The 18,658-nt window shown below is 41.6% G+C and overlaps 1 protein-coding gene across 2 annotated transcripts in view; it reads left to right on the top strand.

Moving 5' to 3' along the window:
* Positions 1 to 743: 743 nt before the first annotated feature.
* RFTN1 (raftlin, lipid raft linker 1) overlaps positions 744 to 18,658 on the top strand; it is a 101,141-nt gene continuing 83,226 nt past the window's right edge. Inside the window, exons 1-2 of one of the 2 annotated variants that reach the window (XM_062602051.1) lie at positions 744 to 939; positions 11,493 to 11,648. In XM_062602051.1, coding sequence (XP_062458035.1) covers positions 11,504 to 11,648 — 145 coding nt within the window. In that variant the 5' untranslated portion in view covers positions 744 to 939; positions 11,493 to 11,503. Of the gene's footprint in view, positions 940 to 1,071; positions 1,158 to 11,492; positions 11,649 to 18,658 lie in introns of those variants that run through there. The other variant, XM_062602052.1, reaches the window with a different exon arrangement.

Here is an 18,658-nt window from a genome sequence, read left to right as displayed (position 1 = left end):
TGTCTGGTTAGCAGCTCTGTTGCAAAGGCTGTAGGCATGTTAGTAGCAACAAACATAACCACAGAATGCCCCCAGCTTGGAAGGAGTGATTATCCTAGTCTGTTTGGCACTCATTCGGGCACTTCTCGCCAGTGTGCCCAGGTGTGTCATCCACCCTTCACAATCCTGTGCCAAGACATGTCATCTACCCCTCACAATCCTGTGTCAAGACAAGCTCAGTGGAGGGCCACCCAGGCCAGGGCTGGAGCGCGTGTCCTGCAAGGGCAGGCTGAGGGAGCTGAACTTGTCTGACCTGGAAGCGGGGAGGGCTCGCCACCATGTGAGGGAGGATGAGAGAACAGAAGACGTTCAGCCTTTGGGTATAAGGAGGCCGGTTCCACTGCGGTGAGCACCGAGGCAGAGACCTCCCCGGCCTGAGGCGCAGGGGAGGCGCGCAGAGCTGCAGCAGGGGGGAGCGCTGGGGCTGGGGTGAGGGCCGAGGCAGAGACCCTTCCAGCCCTGGCCGGCGGGCGGAGCTATCCCCCTCCGGGCAGGGTTGGAGGAGCGGGCGGGAAGTGCCGCCGCCGCCCGTGTCCTGCCTCGCTGCGGCTCTAGCTGGGCGCGGGGCTCGACCCCACAGCTCGGAGGAAGAGGAAGTGGCCGCGGCGCCCGGCCGGCCTCGGCTGTGTTGGGCGCGGGGCTGCCCCGCCGTGCCACCGCCCCTGCCTGCGCCGCGCAAACTTTGTGCCGGGCAGCGGGGCCGGGCGGCGCTGTCCCGGCACCTCCCTGTCGCGGAGCCGGGCGGTGGGGGCGAAGACCGGCCCCGGAGCGGGGCGGGCGGGCGGGCACGAGCGGCAGCCGGAGGAGGCGGAGGAAGCGCTGTCAGCGGGGCCGGCCGTCTCCGCCCGCCGGGCATCCTTCAGCACCGCCGGGCTGAGCTTCGCCCGCCGCCTGTCTGAGGTACCGCCCGCCGGGCAAACTTGGCGAGGGGCAGGAGGGGGTCTGGGGGTGCCCTGGGGAGGGTCGGCGCGGCAGAGCGGGGAAAGCTGCTCTGGGGCTCGGGCTCGTCCTGATCCGCGGGCTCCTGAAGTTGGAGGGGACCGGCCGGTCCCGTCCTGCCGTTCTCTAGGGGGCCGTTAGGCCCGGGCCCGCGGCGGGAGGCGCGGTCCTGTCAGACGGTGAGGAGACCCCCGGGAGGGTCCGGGGGGCTGGAGGCGGCGGGGCCGAGACCCGCTTCCAGCCAGCGCGGTCGTTCCGGTCTGTCTCCCGCCGCGGTGAGGCAGAGCCGGGCCGGGGGCAGAGCTCCGGGAGGAGCCGGGTGGGTGCTCCTGCCCAGCCGCGCTCCGCTCCTCACACGGCGGGCACCTGGAAGCGACGGTACCGCGACGTGCCATCGTGTGGCTATCGGGGGTCTGTGGTTCTACAGCTGCTGTTTTCAAAGGCTGCACTGGATATCGCCTTTATAAGTCCGCGATACTGCTCCAGCACGTTTTTGTTCCAGTGTGAGGAGAGGCGGCATGACCGTGGGTCAGCAGCTGTGTATCTGGGCATGAAACCCATCTGCCTCCTCTCTGGTTTATCTGGATTCTTGTCAGAGCGGCAACTTTTCATAGCCTGTGTATTTCTGGAAAGGGGAATTTAGTTGGATGGACTTTCAGAGCGCTTCAGCGGTGCTTCCAACTCGGTCAGATAATTAATGGGAGACATTTGTTCTCCATTCCGAGGGAGCGTGCTTGGCTCCAGCTCGGACCAGCGGAACAAGCTGAGGCAGAGGCTGCTGTGTGGCAGGACAGGAGCAGTGCTGGAGCCGTCCTGTGGTCTTGGTGCAGCGGTGGCGGGTGTGCTGGAGCAGTTCTTGCGTGTAATAATAACAATACAGGGCAAAATGCGCTTTAGTGTTTTCAGCCAAAGTTTGGAAGCTGATTATATATATCCTGCTTCTGGTTTTATGCTGTAAAAAAAAAAATATGTTTGGTTTTAATTATTTATCAGAATAAGTAAACGTCAAGATATAGCTGATCTCTAGTTTTTAAGGGGAAATCTTTCTGTACATCTGCTTTTATGTTTTATTTTTAATGAATCCAGTCCATTTCTGCTCTTGGTATTGAATAACAAGCTACTGGCAGTAACCCTCTTTTTCACAATACTAGTGGTCACATTTGTGTATTTAATGTCTATTTTTTTCTAAGGAAAAAAAAGGCTCAGAATGAAGGGTTATTTTAGGAGTCTAACTTAACCTCAAGTTAGTTACATTAGACAAGGGGCTTTCCACTGCTTGAATGCTGGCATTCCCCTTGTCTGAGAGTGAGAATGTGGCACGAAATGAGTATATACAACTGTGATTAAATACCTAGGGGAGTTCTGAGCTGTGGTGCTGGGAAACACAGATACCATACCAGGTATAATGTAGTGGCCTTATAATATGTGGTGGAAAAGCTGAAAAGCTGGAGGCATAGCCTTTGGAAGGACAAAAATCAAACTCAGTCTGTATTTAAAGTAAATAAAAAATAAATCACACAACTATTACTCCATTTCCCAGCTTCATGTGAGATCCCACAGCTTCACACCTGGCTCCAGTGGTCAACTTTACCTTTTACCCCAAATTGGCTAGCCAGGGTTTTACTCCATAGCAAACTAGCAACAGATAGTAAGCATAGGGCTGTGAAGCCTGTCTAGCTTTGTGTTTTACCGTGGTTTTACTCACTGTCCTTGAAAGTACTGTGCATACATTGCATCATGCATCTGTTTTCCGTGTCTCTTTTCTGTGGGTTTAGAGTGGTATGGGATTAACTTTAAAGGAAGGCTGGATTAATATCTCACATTCCTATGCACTCTTCTGTCAGGTCCAATCAGTCTTTAATTTGCTAGATAGTAAATGTTGGCTGTTACAGTTTTCCCTTAAGTTCTTGAGAGCAGCTCTCCACACCTTAGCATCTCAGAAGTCTTGTGTCTTCATTTGGAGGCATCTTGCTTGAACATTTACAGCTGTGGTATTTCACAAGAAATTTCACCTGTGCTTTGTCTACCTTGACCAGAAATACCCTACTTTGTCTAGTGCAAGGTGTACCTGCTGGTGGCAAGGGACTGGAACTAGGTGATTGTCAAGGTCCCTTCCAACACAAACGCTTCTATGATTCTATGAAATATGTGGTACCGTCTGAATCTTTAGCTGTACTGAAACACAGCATCATGGTATCATAAGGTATTGTATCTTTTGGATGAGCATTACAGGGTGGTGTGGGTGTGTGGGGTAAGAAGCAAGGTTCTCGCACTGGCCTACTGTTCCTCAGGGTGCTCCTGAACACCAGCACACTGGCCTTACTCCTCCACCAGTGCTCTCTGATGCTGTTTGCTTTTCTTTCTCCCACACTCACCCACACGCACACATGCTCAGACCAGCCTTGTTTCCCTAGGGAGGATTGAGTGCAGCTGGTGGCAGCCACTGGTGGTAGACCGGGAGCCTGCAGAGGTGGCCCACCTACCTGCAGGCACAGGACAGTGCAGGGGAAAGTTAAGTGTGTGTTATTCAGGGCAGTAGAGTTGAGCCCAGGACTGATGTTGTGAACACTGCAATAAAAACCATAGCACCTCATAATGTTTTGTTGAAATCACGTTATCACGGTGGCGTGTTATTTGACATGCTGCATGCTAGGGCTGTGCTTTCTTGTGACTTGTATATATGAGACCTATCAGGGTAGCCTGTTCTAATTCCACTGAGCCCATATTGTATTTATCCATATATTACCTTGTTGTCTTCCTAAAGCTTAGCAAACTCTTGAGGCGAGACTAACAATTGTCTTAATTTGCCATATTATGCTTTCCTCGTTGTTTTGTGTAGGCAGCACATTTTCTTGTCTCCCAGGGAGATGGTACCAAACCCGGTGCAATAGTTTGTCTTTAATTGTAGCAATCATATCTGCAGTTCATCATGACAGGTCTTCCAGAGTGCTTGGTAGGAGTCCAGATTAGTCCTCCTGATTTGTGTTGTGCTTCTGCTTAGTTTTGGTATCTTTGGCCTCTCTAACCGGGCTTGACTTCTGGCACATTTCACTTTATGTTGGTGTTTCTTGATCTGAGACAGTAGTTTCCTCTGCTGAGCCTTTTTTCCTGTCCCTTGAAATCTCTCTGCTTATTCTACCTTTCCTTCTTTATTAGGTAATTCATCTTGCTGTGTCTGGAAACCTTCTTATGAATTCTCTTGTCACTTCCTTGGGTTCCAAATTCTGCAGGTACTCATATATGTAGTTTAAACATGTTCCAGACCTCCCCTGTGCTCACATCCTCTGACTTTTCATTCCTGTTCATCTCACTAATGAGTTCCCGTAGTTCTTGAGATTTGCCTTTTGAAATTGAAAACCTTAATTGCAGATTTACTTGTGTTGCTCTGCCATTTAATCTAAACCAAATCAATCACACAGAATAAATCTGGGATTATTCTTTCACCAACCTTTCTGTAAAATGAGATTTAGTTATCAGCTGCAAGTCTAAAATTCTGATAGTGCTGGTCAGTATATGGTGAAAAAAAGCTGTTCAGCTGTGACATCCAGCAAGAGGTAGGACTGATTTATGGTGATTGTTCTTTGTATTGCACAATAAGTCTTTCAGAATTTTTCAGATCATTTGTTAAACATTAGATATTAAACCACTGATCCCTCCCCACAAAAAAAATTAGTGTGGTGTTTATTTAATATAAGCTTACATAGTTACCTGTATGGTAATACATCTGAAAAGAGACCACGTAGGTATCTCTTGATAAGGAATTTCCCTCCTGGTGGTGTAATCTCACAGAAAGCCTGTGCAGTGGTAAGACAGGGTGGGGAAAAAAGGGGATGTGTCAGGAGAATGGCTTTATTCTGGAACTCTATAGAGGGTTGTGCTGTCATCCTAGCATAGTATTCACATTTCTTTGCACACCCAGTTTGTCAGGTCTGGTGTTTTGAATGCTCTGCTTGTTTATGCTTCTCTGCCTGATGGTTTGTTGCTTTGTGGTTTTTGTTGTTGTTTTTTCCTTGTTATTCCTCCTCTGATTCATTGCTTTAACTAGGCAAGGAAAGGGACGTGACCATAATTTGCAAGCTCTCTCAGGGCTTGTTTAAAGCTGAATGGGGAACTAAACACTGATGTTTTGTAGACTGGGAAGGATGCAAGGCTTAAGTGACCACATGCCAGCAAGTGAACTGAGCTGAGCATGAACTGCTTTTTATTTTGAAAATGGAAAGGTCAAGATTGCAGGAGTGAGGGTTTAAGGAAATAAGTGTGTCTTATTACTGCACAACAAGTGTGAAGTCCTGTCATTATTTGTAAAAGCCTTCTAGCATCCCTGTGAGGTAGCTAAGCATTACCCACGGGAGGAAGAGCCAGGATGAAAGGACTTAACTAAAATCAAGAGAGAAAACCTGTTAATACCTTGCAGTTATCTTGTTTCCCAGCTGCCACACTCCTCAGTCAGAGCATTGTATTCCATAATTTTGTGAAAGGAACTTTAGCAGTAACTTACGATATTTTAAAAAACAAATTAATTCATGATATAGCTTACAAAATGAAATGACTAGTTCTGGACAATAAACAAATGTGTTAATGCAAGCAAGGTTGTTCTCACTGACTGAACTTAAAACCGAGCTGACAATAGCATAATTTGCCTGTACAGTGCGTTGTCTTTGGATGCCATTGTAAATATTAGAATTACCTTGTTTCTGTTTCAGGTGTTAGTGTATTGTGCTTACACCTGTATTAGAATATTCAGTCTTATGCTATGTACTTAGCAGTTAATTCAAAAATTATAAGTATTTAAAAGAACTGTTTAGGAATTCTTTTCAAATCATCCCAGTAAATAGCCATTGGCATAATGCTTCCCATAATATTGATGTAGCTAAAATAAACTGTTTAGCCAACAAATGCTTAGTTGATAAATATTCCTTAAATTACTTAGTTTGGTAATTGATTCAAGTTCCATTAGCCATGTGGTTCTGTTATTGTCAGTGTAATTTTCAGCATTACTTCTTGGAGATAAATTGTTGTGGAAAAATTGGCTCCATTTCTTCCCCCCAAAACCCCAAACAGAAAAGCAGGTAGAAGGCAAAGATTTGTTTTCTTCTCTTCATTGTGCTCTTTTCCTGCTGAAAAAGAATCCTGGGGACTGAACCACTATTAACAAGAAAATAAGTTGATAGCCATGGTATTATTCTGTGCTTGTTGTTCTTTGCTAATTCTGAACTTGTTGTATTTCACCTATTTTGCACACAAGCTAGTAAATTGAGAAGGCAAACCCAGGCTGCAGAGGGTATTTTAACAAAGCTTAGGCTCAGAGATCATGAGTTGAAAACTTGGCAAGTCTCTAAAAAAGCTATAAAAATTCCTATATTCTATCCAAGATACATTTATTTTCCTGGGCTACAGAGGTGCTTCAAATGGGAAGTACTGTTTGGTTTTTTTTTTACCTCTTGCTGAGTACAATTTGTTGTATTTTTTTATTTTTCATGGCAGAGTATGGTACCATTTTCAGTAAAAGTTGCATTGAGAAGGAGCATTCAGGGACAGGTCATTTGCCATGCTGGTGTGGGTTTGTCCTCTTCCTTCAGACACTCCCTAGAGCTCCTCTGTGCCTAAAATACACGACAAAGGACAGTAACAGGGATAAGGAGGTGGTAGTAACAGGCTCATTCTCTGGCTTGCAGGTTGGACATTTGCTTGGGATGTACAAATCCTGGGTTAAATTTTTGAACTCAGTTTTCAGAAGCAAGACGCTCATTTCCTAACCAGTGGGAGCCTTTGCTTTCATTTACAAGACAAACTTAGGGATTAATACACAATAGGCTTTGCTGTTCTTCAACTCATCGTAGCTTCCATTTTTGATATTTTGCAAAATTAAAATGAGATATAGACTAAAAAAACCACCCAGTTTGTTGTTAGATCTGGGTTTCAGTTCTAGTTTTATCAGCACGTGGCTGAACACAAGGACAGTTTTGGATATTATCAAGATCATGCAGCATGTGTAAGATTAACTCGCAGTCTCAAGTGTGTTTGTGGACAGAATTAGTTTTCCAGCATGTGTAGTTGGAAGATCCCATAGCTAAATCTTAATTTTAGTGGTTAATACACCTAATTAGATGTTACTTCTTCACTCAAGGTATTTCTTGTAAGTGTGGAACTAGTGAGTTGATAATTAATTTTTACATTAATGAAATGAACCTACTGCAGAGCAAAAAATATTTGAGAATTTGGCAGTGTTTTTGAAGAATTGTTTTTTTAATTTACTAAACCCTGACTGTTAGTGATAATATTTTGTTCTAGCACCGAGTAAAAAATGTAGAATTAACATGCAGGTGTAAAAACCCAGATGTGTATGTAGTATACCTTAAGCATCCTTTATAGCAAAACAATATACCTGCTGAAAAAGGGGATTGAAGTGAGTTTAGATGACTTTAAATGCATCAGTGATGAATATTTCTTACAACACTGGGATAACTTCATTGTAGAAAACTAAGAAGGTGAAAAATGTCCTGTTGACAACTAGATTTGTAACTGAAAAGCAAGGAGATACTTTCAGACGAGGGTGGAAAGACTGAGCAGCACTAACTTTGCTGCAAAGGAAAGGAAGGAAGAGGGTAATAACTGATGTTAAAGGTCTCTGGAAGGTTATGAAGCAAGCTGTCCCAGTAGGAAGTTTGTGGGTTAACATTGAGAATTTGGTGATTCTGTGATTACCTGTCATATACACATCATAGAATCATAGAACAGCTAGGATTGGAAAGGACCTTAAGATCATCTCGTTCCAACCCCCCTGCCATGGGCAGGGACACCTCCCGCTGAACCGTATCACCCAAGGCCTTGTCCAACCTGGTCTTGAACACTGGCAGGGATGGAGCATTCACAGCTTCCCTGGGCAACCCATTCCAGTGCCTTGCCCTTACAATAAAGAACTTCCTCCTTATATCCAATCTAAACTTCTCCTGTTTAACTCATTGCCCCTTGTCCTATCACTGTAGTCCCTAATGAATAGTCCATCCCCAGCATCCCTATAGCCCCCCTTCAGCTCCAGGCAGCCTTCTCTTCTCCAGGCTGAACAGCCCCATCATCAGTATCTGTAAGACAACTTCAAGCATTCATATATCTCATATTCATAGTTCTCATAGTTTTTTTAGTACTTAGACTCCTGCATTAAAGTAGGAACATTATTTCTTAAAATTCATCTTTTATTGCTGTAGCACTTGCATCCTAATTACTGTGGAAGAGTTTGTAATGCTGTGAAACTTATTTTTTTCTACTGATCTCTCATTTTTATTCAAGTGAAAACATTCTTTGCTGTATATGTACTTTAGTAGCATAATTGTCTGTACTTAACAGAATGGGGGAAAGAGTTTCTCTTCAAAGATAATAATTGAAGTTTTAGTCGAGCAGCAGGAAGGCGAAAATCAGTCTTGTGGTAAGCACTCACATACACAAAAGAAGTATGTTTCAGTCCAGCCCCAGGTGGGCAGGTATGTCCATGCTGAGTGACTTGTGGTTGGCACTCTTTGCGGAGATTGTTACTCGCATGGGCAGGAAAGATGGATTGTTTTTCTCAGAAGGGGCAAGGAAATGTTTGCTAGACAAGCACAGGAGAGCATTTGTGGCTGCGGCTGAAAGAGCAGGCTTCTGTTTTCTGGCACTTTAACCCCAATTTAAGAAAGAATGCAAAACTCTGTGATGTGAAATATCGTGTCCCTGAGGCCTCCTTCTGCAGCCATCACTGTCTAAAGAGTCTTGTGGATTTGAGACTCCTTGTGTAACTAAGGGTTGCAGGCACTGTGGCTTGATGACCTCTGAAATGGGATTCTTTTCCTTATGAAATGCTGTACTGTGTACTTACAAAGTGTAAGAATTACTGGGTCAGCGCTGAAACAGGAAATTTGATACACTTTCTAGAACTTACTGCTATCTTAATTCCTCACTCTACAACGTATTAAATAAAGCACAGGCATGCTGCTAGATGTGTTCCATTACAGTCCATGGAAATACACATAGTATCTTGTTAGGCATGTTATTATACAGTAGAGATCTATATATTAAAATGAATAACATTTTAGACTTAAGCTAATCATATTGCACATGCAAAAGAAGGAAGCTGCTGCATATAAGAGAGAATAATCCTTTGCTTAATGTAGTAGTTGTCATTAAAAAAAAGGCAGAAAGTGTCATTTTGGGAACAGAAAATGATCTGAGGATTTATAACTGTAAATACCAAAAGAGAAAAAAAATAATCCCAAACTTTAGCTTTTGTTTATAGAAATTGTTAAAGTAGTCTTTCTCTCAAAATAAGCAGGGCAGCTGATTTTCAATATTTGCTGGATTCACAGTTCAGTAACACACTGAATTTTGGCTTTTTTTTTTTTTTTTAATGCTTCCAGTTACTGTGCAATCAGATATTTACTGTCATGTTTTTGTAAGGTTTGATGTGTTGGTCAGTCCTATCTGATGTATTTATTAGTGGCTTTGCAGTAAGATGTAGGTGTGCCCTTACAGACTCTGCAGACAGTGTGAAGGTGGGTGGCATTGCTGAGCCTAGAAGGACTTCCCATCTCTTCCAGGGGTGAGATTATTACTGAGTAGCAGAAATGCAGAAGGATAGGGAAGAGTTATGGGGGATGAGTTGCAAACTTGTCGATTACCTGTGTTGGATAAAAACCAAAAGGAAATGGGTTTGTCTTCTGAGAAGCTGATGGTAAACCTTGAATGTGATCCAGCCATGAATGATGATTTTAGGTGCAGTAGGCATGCTGTTTGCAGTAGAGACATTGAAGCATCAATGTTATTTTAATAGCCCTTGTTAAGATTTCATTTTGAGCATATGGTCACCTGTGTTCACGTAGAGAAATTAAAACAGGAGTGATGCAAATGAGAGTGAGTGGGGTGGTGAAGGGAGCAGAGCTGTCTTGTAAGTGACAGGAAAGGAACAGAGGACATTTATCCTAGCAAAATATGAGAAGGAATTCGGTAAGTATTCATAAAAATGATTTCAGAAGGAAATATGAGGGAGAGATAAAAATGACAGAAGTTAAAGCACAATATATATTAAATAAATTTCTGTGAATAGATATCAAGTACATTGGGGCTGGAAATTTGACTCACTTACTAAGTATTTGGGGGGGATAGAGCTTACAGGGCATAAATTTACAAGAACGTCTTTGGAGGAAGGGAACCTGAACTGTTTTTTCATTCTCTGCTTTAGGTTTAATAGTTCTTGAGGTAAAGGCAGCCCTGTTCTGTGACTGAAGTTTTTCAGTGCTTGGTGCTATCAGTTAGAGCTTGCAGGGAGGCTGAAATGCTGATCTTGGTGATGCTGAACGGATCCCACGCCTCAAAGTGTCCAGGTTGGACTGTGGGAGCTCCTTTTCATCACTGAGTGCACTTCCATTCCCATTCCCAAAGCATGAGTTTCTCCACGGTGGAGGAGGCAGGATGTTGGGTGGGTGATAATGAAAAACCTCAGGTGCCTGGCTGGTGTGTCTTCATCTTTCCATGATGGCATGTTTTCATCTCTTCAACTCACTGCTGGTTGAATAATTTGCCTCAGTCCAAGCAGCACTGTTGAAAAGGAGTGAGAGGATTTCATAGAATCATAGAATGGTTTGGTCTGGAAAGGACCTTGTGATCATCCAGTTCCAACTTCCCTGACGTGACCAGGGATACCTTCCTATAGTCCGGGTTGCTCAAAGGCCCATCCAACCTGGTCGTGGACACTGCCAGGGATGGATTTGGATGATCTGAGTATTTTCATCAAGCAATTACTCCATTCTTTCATACTTTGTTGAGCCATGATGTGCAGGATGCTGAGAAACATTTACTGTGTAGCAGAAATGGTTGTCAGGAGTAATCCTTTAAAATGTTGTGGACTGGCAGCTTATTAAAGAGAACTAGATTTATCTAATCCAGTTCTGTGGCCATTTGCCTTTTCTGGAGTGAAGATGGCTTCTATAAAGTGCCATTATTTCCTGTGGTTTACCTGAGAAAATGAGGTGGAAGGAAGTGAGGTAGTTTTCTTAATGCTGGTAGTTTTCTGCAAACCTGCCTTTTCCACTGAATTACAGATGTAGATACTCATTTGAATGTTACAGAGGTTTCTGTTAATACTGTCTGCTCTCATAGTAACTGCATACATAGAAATTATTATTAATTTGTCAACCCTTATATTAGCAAGTTATTTTGCATTTTCAGCCACTTTTTATAATGGTGTATGTGTCTTCCAGAGTTTACTATTGAATACATGTGGAAGATGCAAAATACATGCATTAAACTGTCAATTTTCCAATGAAATAATAGCATGCCTGAGGGTTGATATGAGTAGTTTGTACTTCAGTTACTGTCTGAGCATTTATTTAATTCTACTCTTTCATATAGTTTGTAATTTAGTTTTTTAGTTTGTATTTAAAACCTAAATGTCCCCATAATGTGCTAGTGTGGTGCACGGAACTGGAAAGAAAAAGCCTAAATGAATGATGTTTATGCATTTTTCCTTTTCTCTTTCTCTGCCTCAGGAGCTGCTGAAATGGGTTGTGGATTGAACAAACTAGAGAAGCATGATGAAAAACGACCTGGTAATATCTATTCAACTTTGAAGAGGCCCCAGGTAGAAACCAAGATAGATGTTTGCTACGAATATCGATTCCTGGACTTCACGACACTAAATGATAGTAAGTTCACAATATTTTTCTTTACCTTTTTTTTCTAATCAAATGAGCACATTAATAACTCCATAATGCTTATGAATAGTAGTTAAGTTTTTAAAATGTCTTTGGTTTCTTTAAGTAAATGTCTTCTCTTCAGTCATAATGCTGATGGGCAGAGATGTGATTGAGAATTTTCTGTGCATTTTTAACCATAGGGCTATTTATAGATTGTCAGATTTTAGGTTCTTTTCAACTCTTTCCTCCCCCCCGCCCCCCTTTTTAAAAATTTTGTTACTCTAATTTGGATGTTTGTTTCCTTAATTTGCATTTTATCCAAGTTTCATATGGTAAAGCAATTCAGGTCTGCCAGGTTATGTACTTTACTGCTCTTTTTTATTCCTCCCCATCTGCTCCATCAGGAGTATTTTGGGACGTTGAAGTTAGTGTTTTCAGTTTTGCTAACTTACCTTAAATAACTCTTACGTGGTTACAAATACAGATGGACCCATGTGTGTAGAAATGGGGTAGTGGGAGACACTGAAGGTGTAAAACACCAAAAGGCCGAAGGTCCAGTTTCATGCAAATTTTACCTTTATATTTTTCTCCTGTCTGAGGCAGTCTTGCTTTAATCCACATGACAATCCACAGATACTTCATTTCTTTCCTTCCTGATTGACATCAAGTATCTCTGCCAGTATTGTTCACACCATCGCCTGTGCCCTCTTTCACTTCAAAATTAGCCTGTTCTACAAGCAATTACTCCTCACACCGTTTGGAAATTTGAAGCTTGAGCAGAAGGCTGGGACCTGCTTCCTGCTATATATATAAAACAACACAGCACCAAAATCTGTTACAGCTCGTTGGCAGGATGCCAGGTAGAGCCTCTGTGCTTTGCCCTGCAGTGTTCTGCTAGCTCTCTTGATTTTGCAAGTCAGGTCAAAGGAAAAGCCAAAGCGGTACGTCTCTCACTCTGTGAGACAGTGCTGCATGTGACACCTCTAGTGCAGTTCAGTATGTTCAGCCCAGGGTAACAGGAATTGTTTTCTAAAACTTGCTGCAAGTGAACTTGGATCTGGAGCAAGGTGGAGGTTTGGAATAGGTGGTTGGACAGGAGCATGCTTTTGCAGGCAGTGTGGGAGCTGAGAAAATCTGTCTTCACAGACTGCCTATCTCCCACACTCATGGATTCTTGTGGGTTTTGTTACGCTAATGGGGTGCACTGCAGTTATTGAGAGCACCAAACAAATGGGAGAGGGTTTTTTTTTCATGTTTATGTATTGCAGTTGTTTCTGTGCGTATGTATTTATATTTCAAACTGAACTGTTCATGTCCTTTGATAGTTTGACAACTTTTACTGAGCTGTACTGCGCGCTGTATCATTAGTGAAAATGAATTAATATTGAGAACACGTTTGTGTGGGCTTTTCTGGGATGCTATCACTGTTGTGTCTGATTGCTTCACAAGCTTTAGCATTCTCCTGATACCTCATGAAGTCTCATCTTTGTTACTGTATGGAGGAAGAATCGGTACAAGTGGTAGCAGTGTGACTTGCCTCAGGCAAAGGGGATGTCTGGCACAGAGCAAAAAATGAAACCCAGCCTTTCCAAGTCTGATTAAATTGATAGGTTTGTTGTAAAGCGTACTTGTACATTTTTCTTACTCATCAGAGATTGTTTTATTATGGTTTTAGGAGGCATGGTTTTAAAGAGACTATAAGTATAAGTACTTCCGTCAAATTATCACCAAAGCTATCCAGCTCCCACTGAATTGTGCTTTGGCATGTTGTATCCCCATCATTCCAGTCTCTGAAACATGCCAGTGGACAAGCAAATGAGGAGGGGATGTAGGTGTTGTTCCTGCTCTTTTTCCTTAAGATCACCCCCAACTGTGTGCTCTCAAAATTGCCAGGGCAGCAGCCTGTGGTTATGCAGCTCCCTCCCTGTTCATGTTGTTGGCTCATGTCGCACTGTGTAGTGTTATAGCATTCCAGGTTTTTCTCAATGGTGACAGCATCACTGATTCATTTATATTTTTGCTCAGAAATAATCTTTGCAGATAACCAGAGTTAATGATGAAAGGTTCACCCATGTCTGTGTGGATTGAGGGCTTCTGAAAATGAAATGCTCACAGCTGTGTAAAAAGAACGTTTGGATTGTGAAGTCTGTCTTCTGTGAACCTACTTCAGCCCTTTCACTGTGTGTATATATATATACTGACATCATTTTTTCCACAGGTTTTCTGCTTCGTTAGGCTTTTAGAATAAGCCATGCTAAATTATGAGTGGCTGCGGAGTCTTTTATTACATCCTTATTCTAGCCCTTATTTAGAACACTACTGAGGCTGGCTCTAAAGACAGGTACTCATTTTTCTCTGGGGTGTTTCTGTAACGTTTACTGCTCTGATAACTGTGTCTCTCACAGGCGTTTAATCTTGATGGTGAGGAGGATGTGATTATCTCCATGTTACAAGTGGGATCTAATACACAGATTAATGCCAGAAGTTTTCCAAGTCCTTAGCATTTCTTCATGTGTTAAAAGCAGCTGTTGTTAAGCATAAGTTTTCTGCAGCTACGCATGGGGAGATACTGCTACCCTCTCTTGCCTCCTGTCAGCTCTGTGAATTGATTTAACTCATGGATCTGGCAGAAGGCTATGCAGTCTTTTTGTTTGGTTATCCTCTGCCAAATCGGCATCTTGTGGAAGGGTCTGAAGAGTGCTGGAGCTGGTAGAAGTGGTGGGAGTAGGCAGTCAGGAAAAGAAATAGGACCTTCTTTGAGTCAGCTTACACTGTTACAGTCTCTTTCCCTTAGCATGGCTCTGTTGAAAACAGATCTAAAATAATGTCCTGCTGGTCTTTTCTCTATGTTAGCCCGAAACTTAACTTTGCTTGCTTGCTCTCCTTGGTTATTGTTTAGTTTCTGCCATACACAGCTGAAGGAACATAAGGAAATATGCTCCTTTATTTTAATTTTTTTTGGACTTGAGCCTTGCTCAGCACTGATGCAGATGTCCAGTGGAAAATAGTGTTTGATCACTTACTTAAATACTGTATTAATAATGCATAGATGCAAAAGACACAATTAAGGTTGCAAGTGTAAACCTCATTCTGATATTTCCCAATGTTACAAGATTGACATACTAGTGTCTAGAGAAAGATTTCCCAAGCTTTCAAGGAAAGTATACTATGAAGAACCCGTCAGTTTCCACTGTGTGCCACAACACTGATAATTTGTGTAGCTCTTCAGAATTAAAAGGTTAGATTTGCCACTGTCCTTCTTGAGCAAGTGTGATAATTGATAGTAGCAAAAGGTTATCATCTAGTGTAGATTGGCACTTGAGGAAAGAAGAGCACTTTGCTAAGGCATTTCGAGACCTTGAGGTGAGTATGCTTGTTTTGAGTTGTTGGCATTGTAATGTCTGCTTATGATCCTTACCTTTCTTACTACTGCAGATGTGGCCTCTTCCAAGAAATCACTGTCTCTTTAATGTTGGCCCTTGACAACATCATCCTGTGGTCTGTTCTTTAGTCATTTGTACTGTCCAAAGCTTGTGGGCTGTTGCTGTCCCTCAGGTGAAATCACATCAGATTTCACCCAAATTGAATGGATAAATTTCATCACATATTTTTACTCATCAAGAAGCCATTAATAGCTTTGTAAATGGATGACTCATTGCTGGTTGAGCTACTAGGCTTCTGTCCCTGTAACATGTAGCTTGGTGTGTTTTCCTGGTGTGCTCATCCAGCTCAACTTTACCCACCTCACTGTCGTCTTGAAAGGCTCATTTCTTCAGAGTCAGGCTTATCCATCACTGTACAGTCTAGTCCTGCATCATCTCCATCTTCAGCTGGTTTGTCTGACAGGTTTCTACCCCCAGTAATTTCTGCTGCTGCTTGTCCGAGTCATTCTATTTCAGAGACCCACCGCTCCCAAAGGTGGCATGCAAGGGGTGCAGGGTAATGCCTTAAAGAGGGTGTACACTACCTTCATCTGCTATTTGAATGTTCTAGCTCTCTGCTGGCTTCAGAGTTCCTTGGTTGCCTTCTTGTTGACTTTGAGACAATACTAATGCTAAGTGGGAATGATTGAATTTTATAACATTAAAAAAACTGAGGCAGGTCAAAGGTGGCAGCATTAGGTTAATGTTGCAGCAAACCTTTTGGTACAAAGCTGCAAAAGATTAATTATGGCCTTTACTGGAAGAAAACAACCCAAAAAGATTATATCACCTGCCCAAAGTAAACTGTTGTTTGTTTTGCATCCCTCTCCATATAAATAAAAAGAGCTGAATAATGAACTTATTGTACCTTTTTATATCCAAGCTTTATTGGAAATTAGAGGCAAATGATGAGCGAACTTGAAGAAATGTGCTGACAAATGGAATAGCCATTTAAAGGAACTGCATTTTCAGCAGTGACTGTGGGGCAAGCTGTTTTGTTTCGTTGTTTTGCTTGAAAGAGAAGTATTTACATAATGTGCATTCCTTCCCTGCTCTTATCTGATGGACTTATTTTGGAAAAATTAACTGGCACTGACAGGATGTACTGAAACTCTCCCTCTTCATCCTTTCTTTCTTTACTTCCACCTCTTTTCAGTTATGATGACCTCCTGAGAGAAGCCAGGAATCTGATTGTTATTTATCTCTTCCCTTCTCCTCAGAATAATGTAGAGTTTTTTGGTATTTAGGGTTTGTTTTTTTTTTTGGTGGTGGTTTTTTTTTTTTCCTACTGATTTGATTGAATCTTTTTGTTTTGCTTTACATTCCTATAGTAATTCATTGGCCTGATGAGTTATGACAGGTTTTGCCCTTGAAAAGAGTTGGCATGAAACATATGCTGGCCATGTGATGAGAGTGAAATGAGGGTATAAATTTTTTTAAATGGGGAAAGGCTATACTCTGAACAAGCCATTTGTCCTATAAAACCACTAAAATCCAGATGTTTTGACTGACAGAATGAAAAATAGCAATACCTCACATGTCCCAAAGAAGTTCCAAACTTATAATGTGAATACAAGGGTGTATGATTTCTGTGCTTATTGGCAAGAATCTGTGTGTTTAGCAAAAAAGAAAAAAAATCAAACCAAAGAAAATTATTTGAAAAGTTATTAGTTACAGTCAAACATTTCCATCGTATTTTTGCTTGAGTGTTTTAAGTGTTATGGCCTAAGTACATATATTTTACCAGGACAATACTCCTAGTATTATAAGTTTACTACACACATAAAACCTGTTTTGACCCATTTTCTGTATATGTATATGTATATATATATTTATATGCATGCATCTATGTATAAAATTTGAAAGTGTATCTATATTTCAAGTTCTGACAAGATTCTGGATACTACACAATAATGTTTTGGAACCAGTTCTACTGCTCAAAAATTATTTGTTACAGTCTTATAAGTGCTGTGGCTGGGCTTTTGATTGAATTTTATTGCTTTTTTCTAATACAAAACACAAATAATGCATTAACCTTTATAAAAGACATTATATTATGATCAGTAGTTAAAGAAATATTTCCATATGCACATACTTGGATTACATTTCAGGTGTACGTAGGCTTAAATGAAGAAAAAAACACCCCAGTTTTCCCCTTAAAGGGGGGAAAGAAGTTGTCTGATAGGAACTTGGAAGCATCATGAACTGGAAAGTGTCTGAGTTAAGGATAGAGAAGGCATTTTTCCTATAGCATATGTATGCGTTTTTTTTAATCAGGAAATTCTGTTTGCTACAGAACATATTTGCTGTTGACTTCAGTGATTACTGTCTCTTCCTATTGGTAATTTTTATATTGCATTAAGCTGTTATTTGTGCCTGGCTTCTGCTTTCTGTTTCTCTTCACCATTCGCTTATAAAACCCTGCCATGAAAACCACACAGAACCCTTCCACTTCTCCAAGCAAGTGACTGTATAGCTTAATAAAGAAGAAACCCTGCATTTGCAGGTGTTATTATTTAAGACTAGTAAAAGCAGTTCTTTCCCCAGTGGTGAAGTTATTTAATTTCCTGTTTTCATCTCTGCAAGCAAAAGAACATAAATGAAATCAGCATCCCATTTTGTGTTTCAGGTTGACCAGGTCTGTTACCACCATTTTGTCCTCAGGAGTGATGAAATAAAATTAGCACAGCCATATATTGTTAGGGTATTAATGTGGTATGATAGCTTGAGCCAGACTCTGTATATATAGATTGGCTACAACAGACTAGAACATCGCTTCAGAGGAGATTCATGTGTAACAGGTTCAGAGCAGTAAGACAATGAGCAGAAGAGGCTTACTTCTGTGCAGCCTAGGTTCTGTTAATGCTTCCCCTTCATTTAAGCTTTGTCTGTGTGCATGTCCCATTGAACTTAGTTTGACTGTATGCACATGATGAAAAGAATCGGCATAAAGAGGTTCCTGGATCTGGGCTTCAGTCCTCTCTATTAACGCAAGCATGAAGAAATGCAATTTTTTGGCTTCTCTTGGTATTCTGTTTCAAATGAATTACAGTCTGTAGTAATATGTAACCCTTCAGGACTTGCCACTGGAAGTCACAGCAAAATGGAATGTTCATGCTATAGCAGTTTATAAGACTTACTTGTGTGTCTTGGGAAACTTGCAATTTGACATAAAAGGCACATTCCATATGTTAGTAGTTTAATAAATGCAGTAAATTACATCATAAATGTAATTGCTTTAAAGAATTGTTGGGAAATAATTTGACTTCTTTACCATGGTTGCCTTTTTAATAAGGCTGCATAACTCAAGTAGAATCTGTTAGAAATATTCTGGTTTCCAAATGCAAGCTTTGCTTTCCATAATTACAGTCTCTGGTTCCTTGTTAATGGTACCCTGTATGCACACATTCTCTCTTTATATGAATAAGCATATCTTTATCTGTACATCAATAGCATGTGTAATACACATGTATTGGATATATGTTTATATTATTGAGGGGGTAGTTCATGAGGATATGAACATTCAGTCTTTTCCATTTTGCTTTATGGCTACACTTAACTGTACTACAACAGAAAGTACAAAGAGCTTTAGATAAA

The sequence above is a fragment of the Pezoporus occidentalis genome, unplaced genomic scaffold (assembly GCF_034315485.1).
Source record: "Pezoporus occidentalis ecotype Australia unplaced genomic scaffold, CSIRO_AGI_Poc_V1 ctg75, whole genome shotgun sequence".
NCBI classification, from domain to species: Eukaryota; Metazoa; Chordata; class Aves; order Psittaciformes; family Psittacidae; genus Pezoporus; species Pezoporus occidentalis.
The sequence above is the reverse complement of the archived record's forward strand: the minus strand, read 5'-3'. Positions and strand labels throughout refer to the sequence as shown.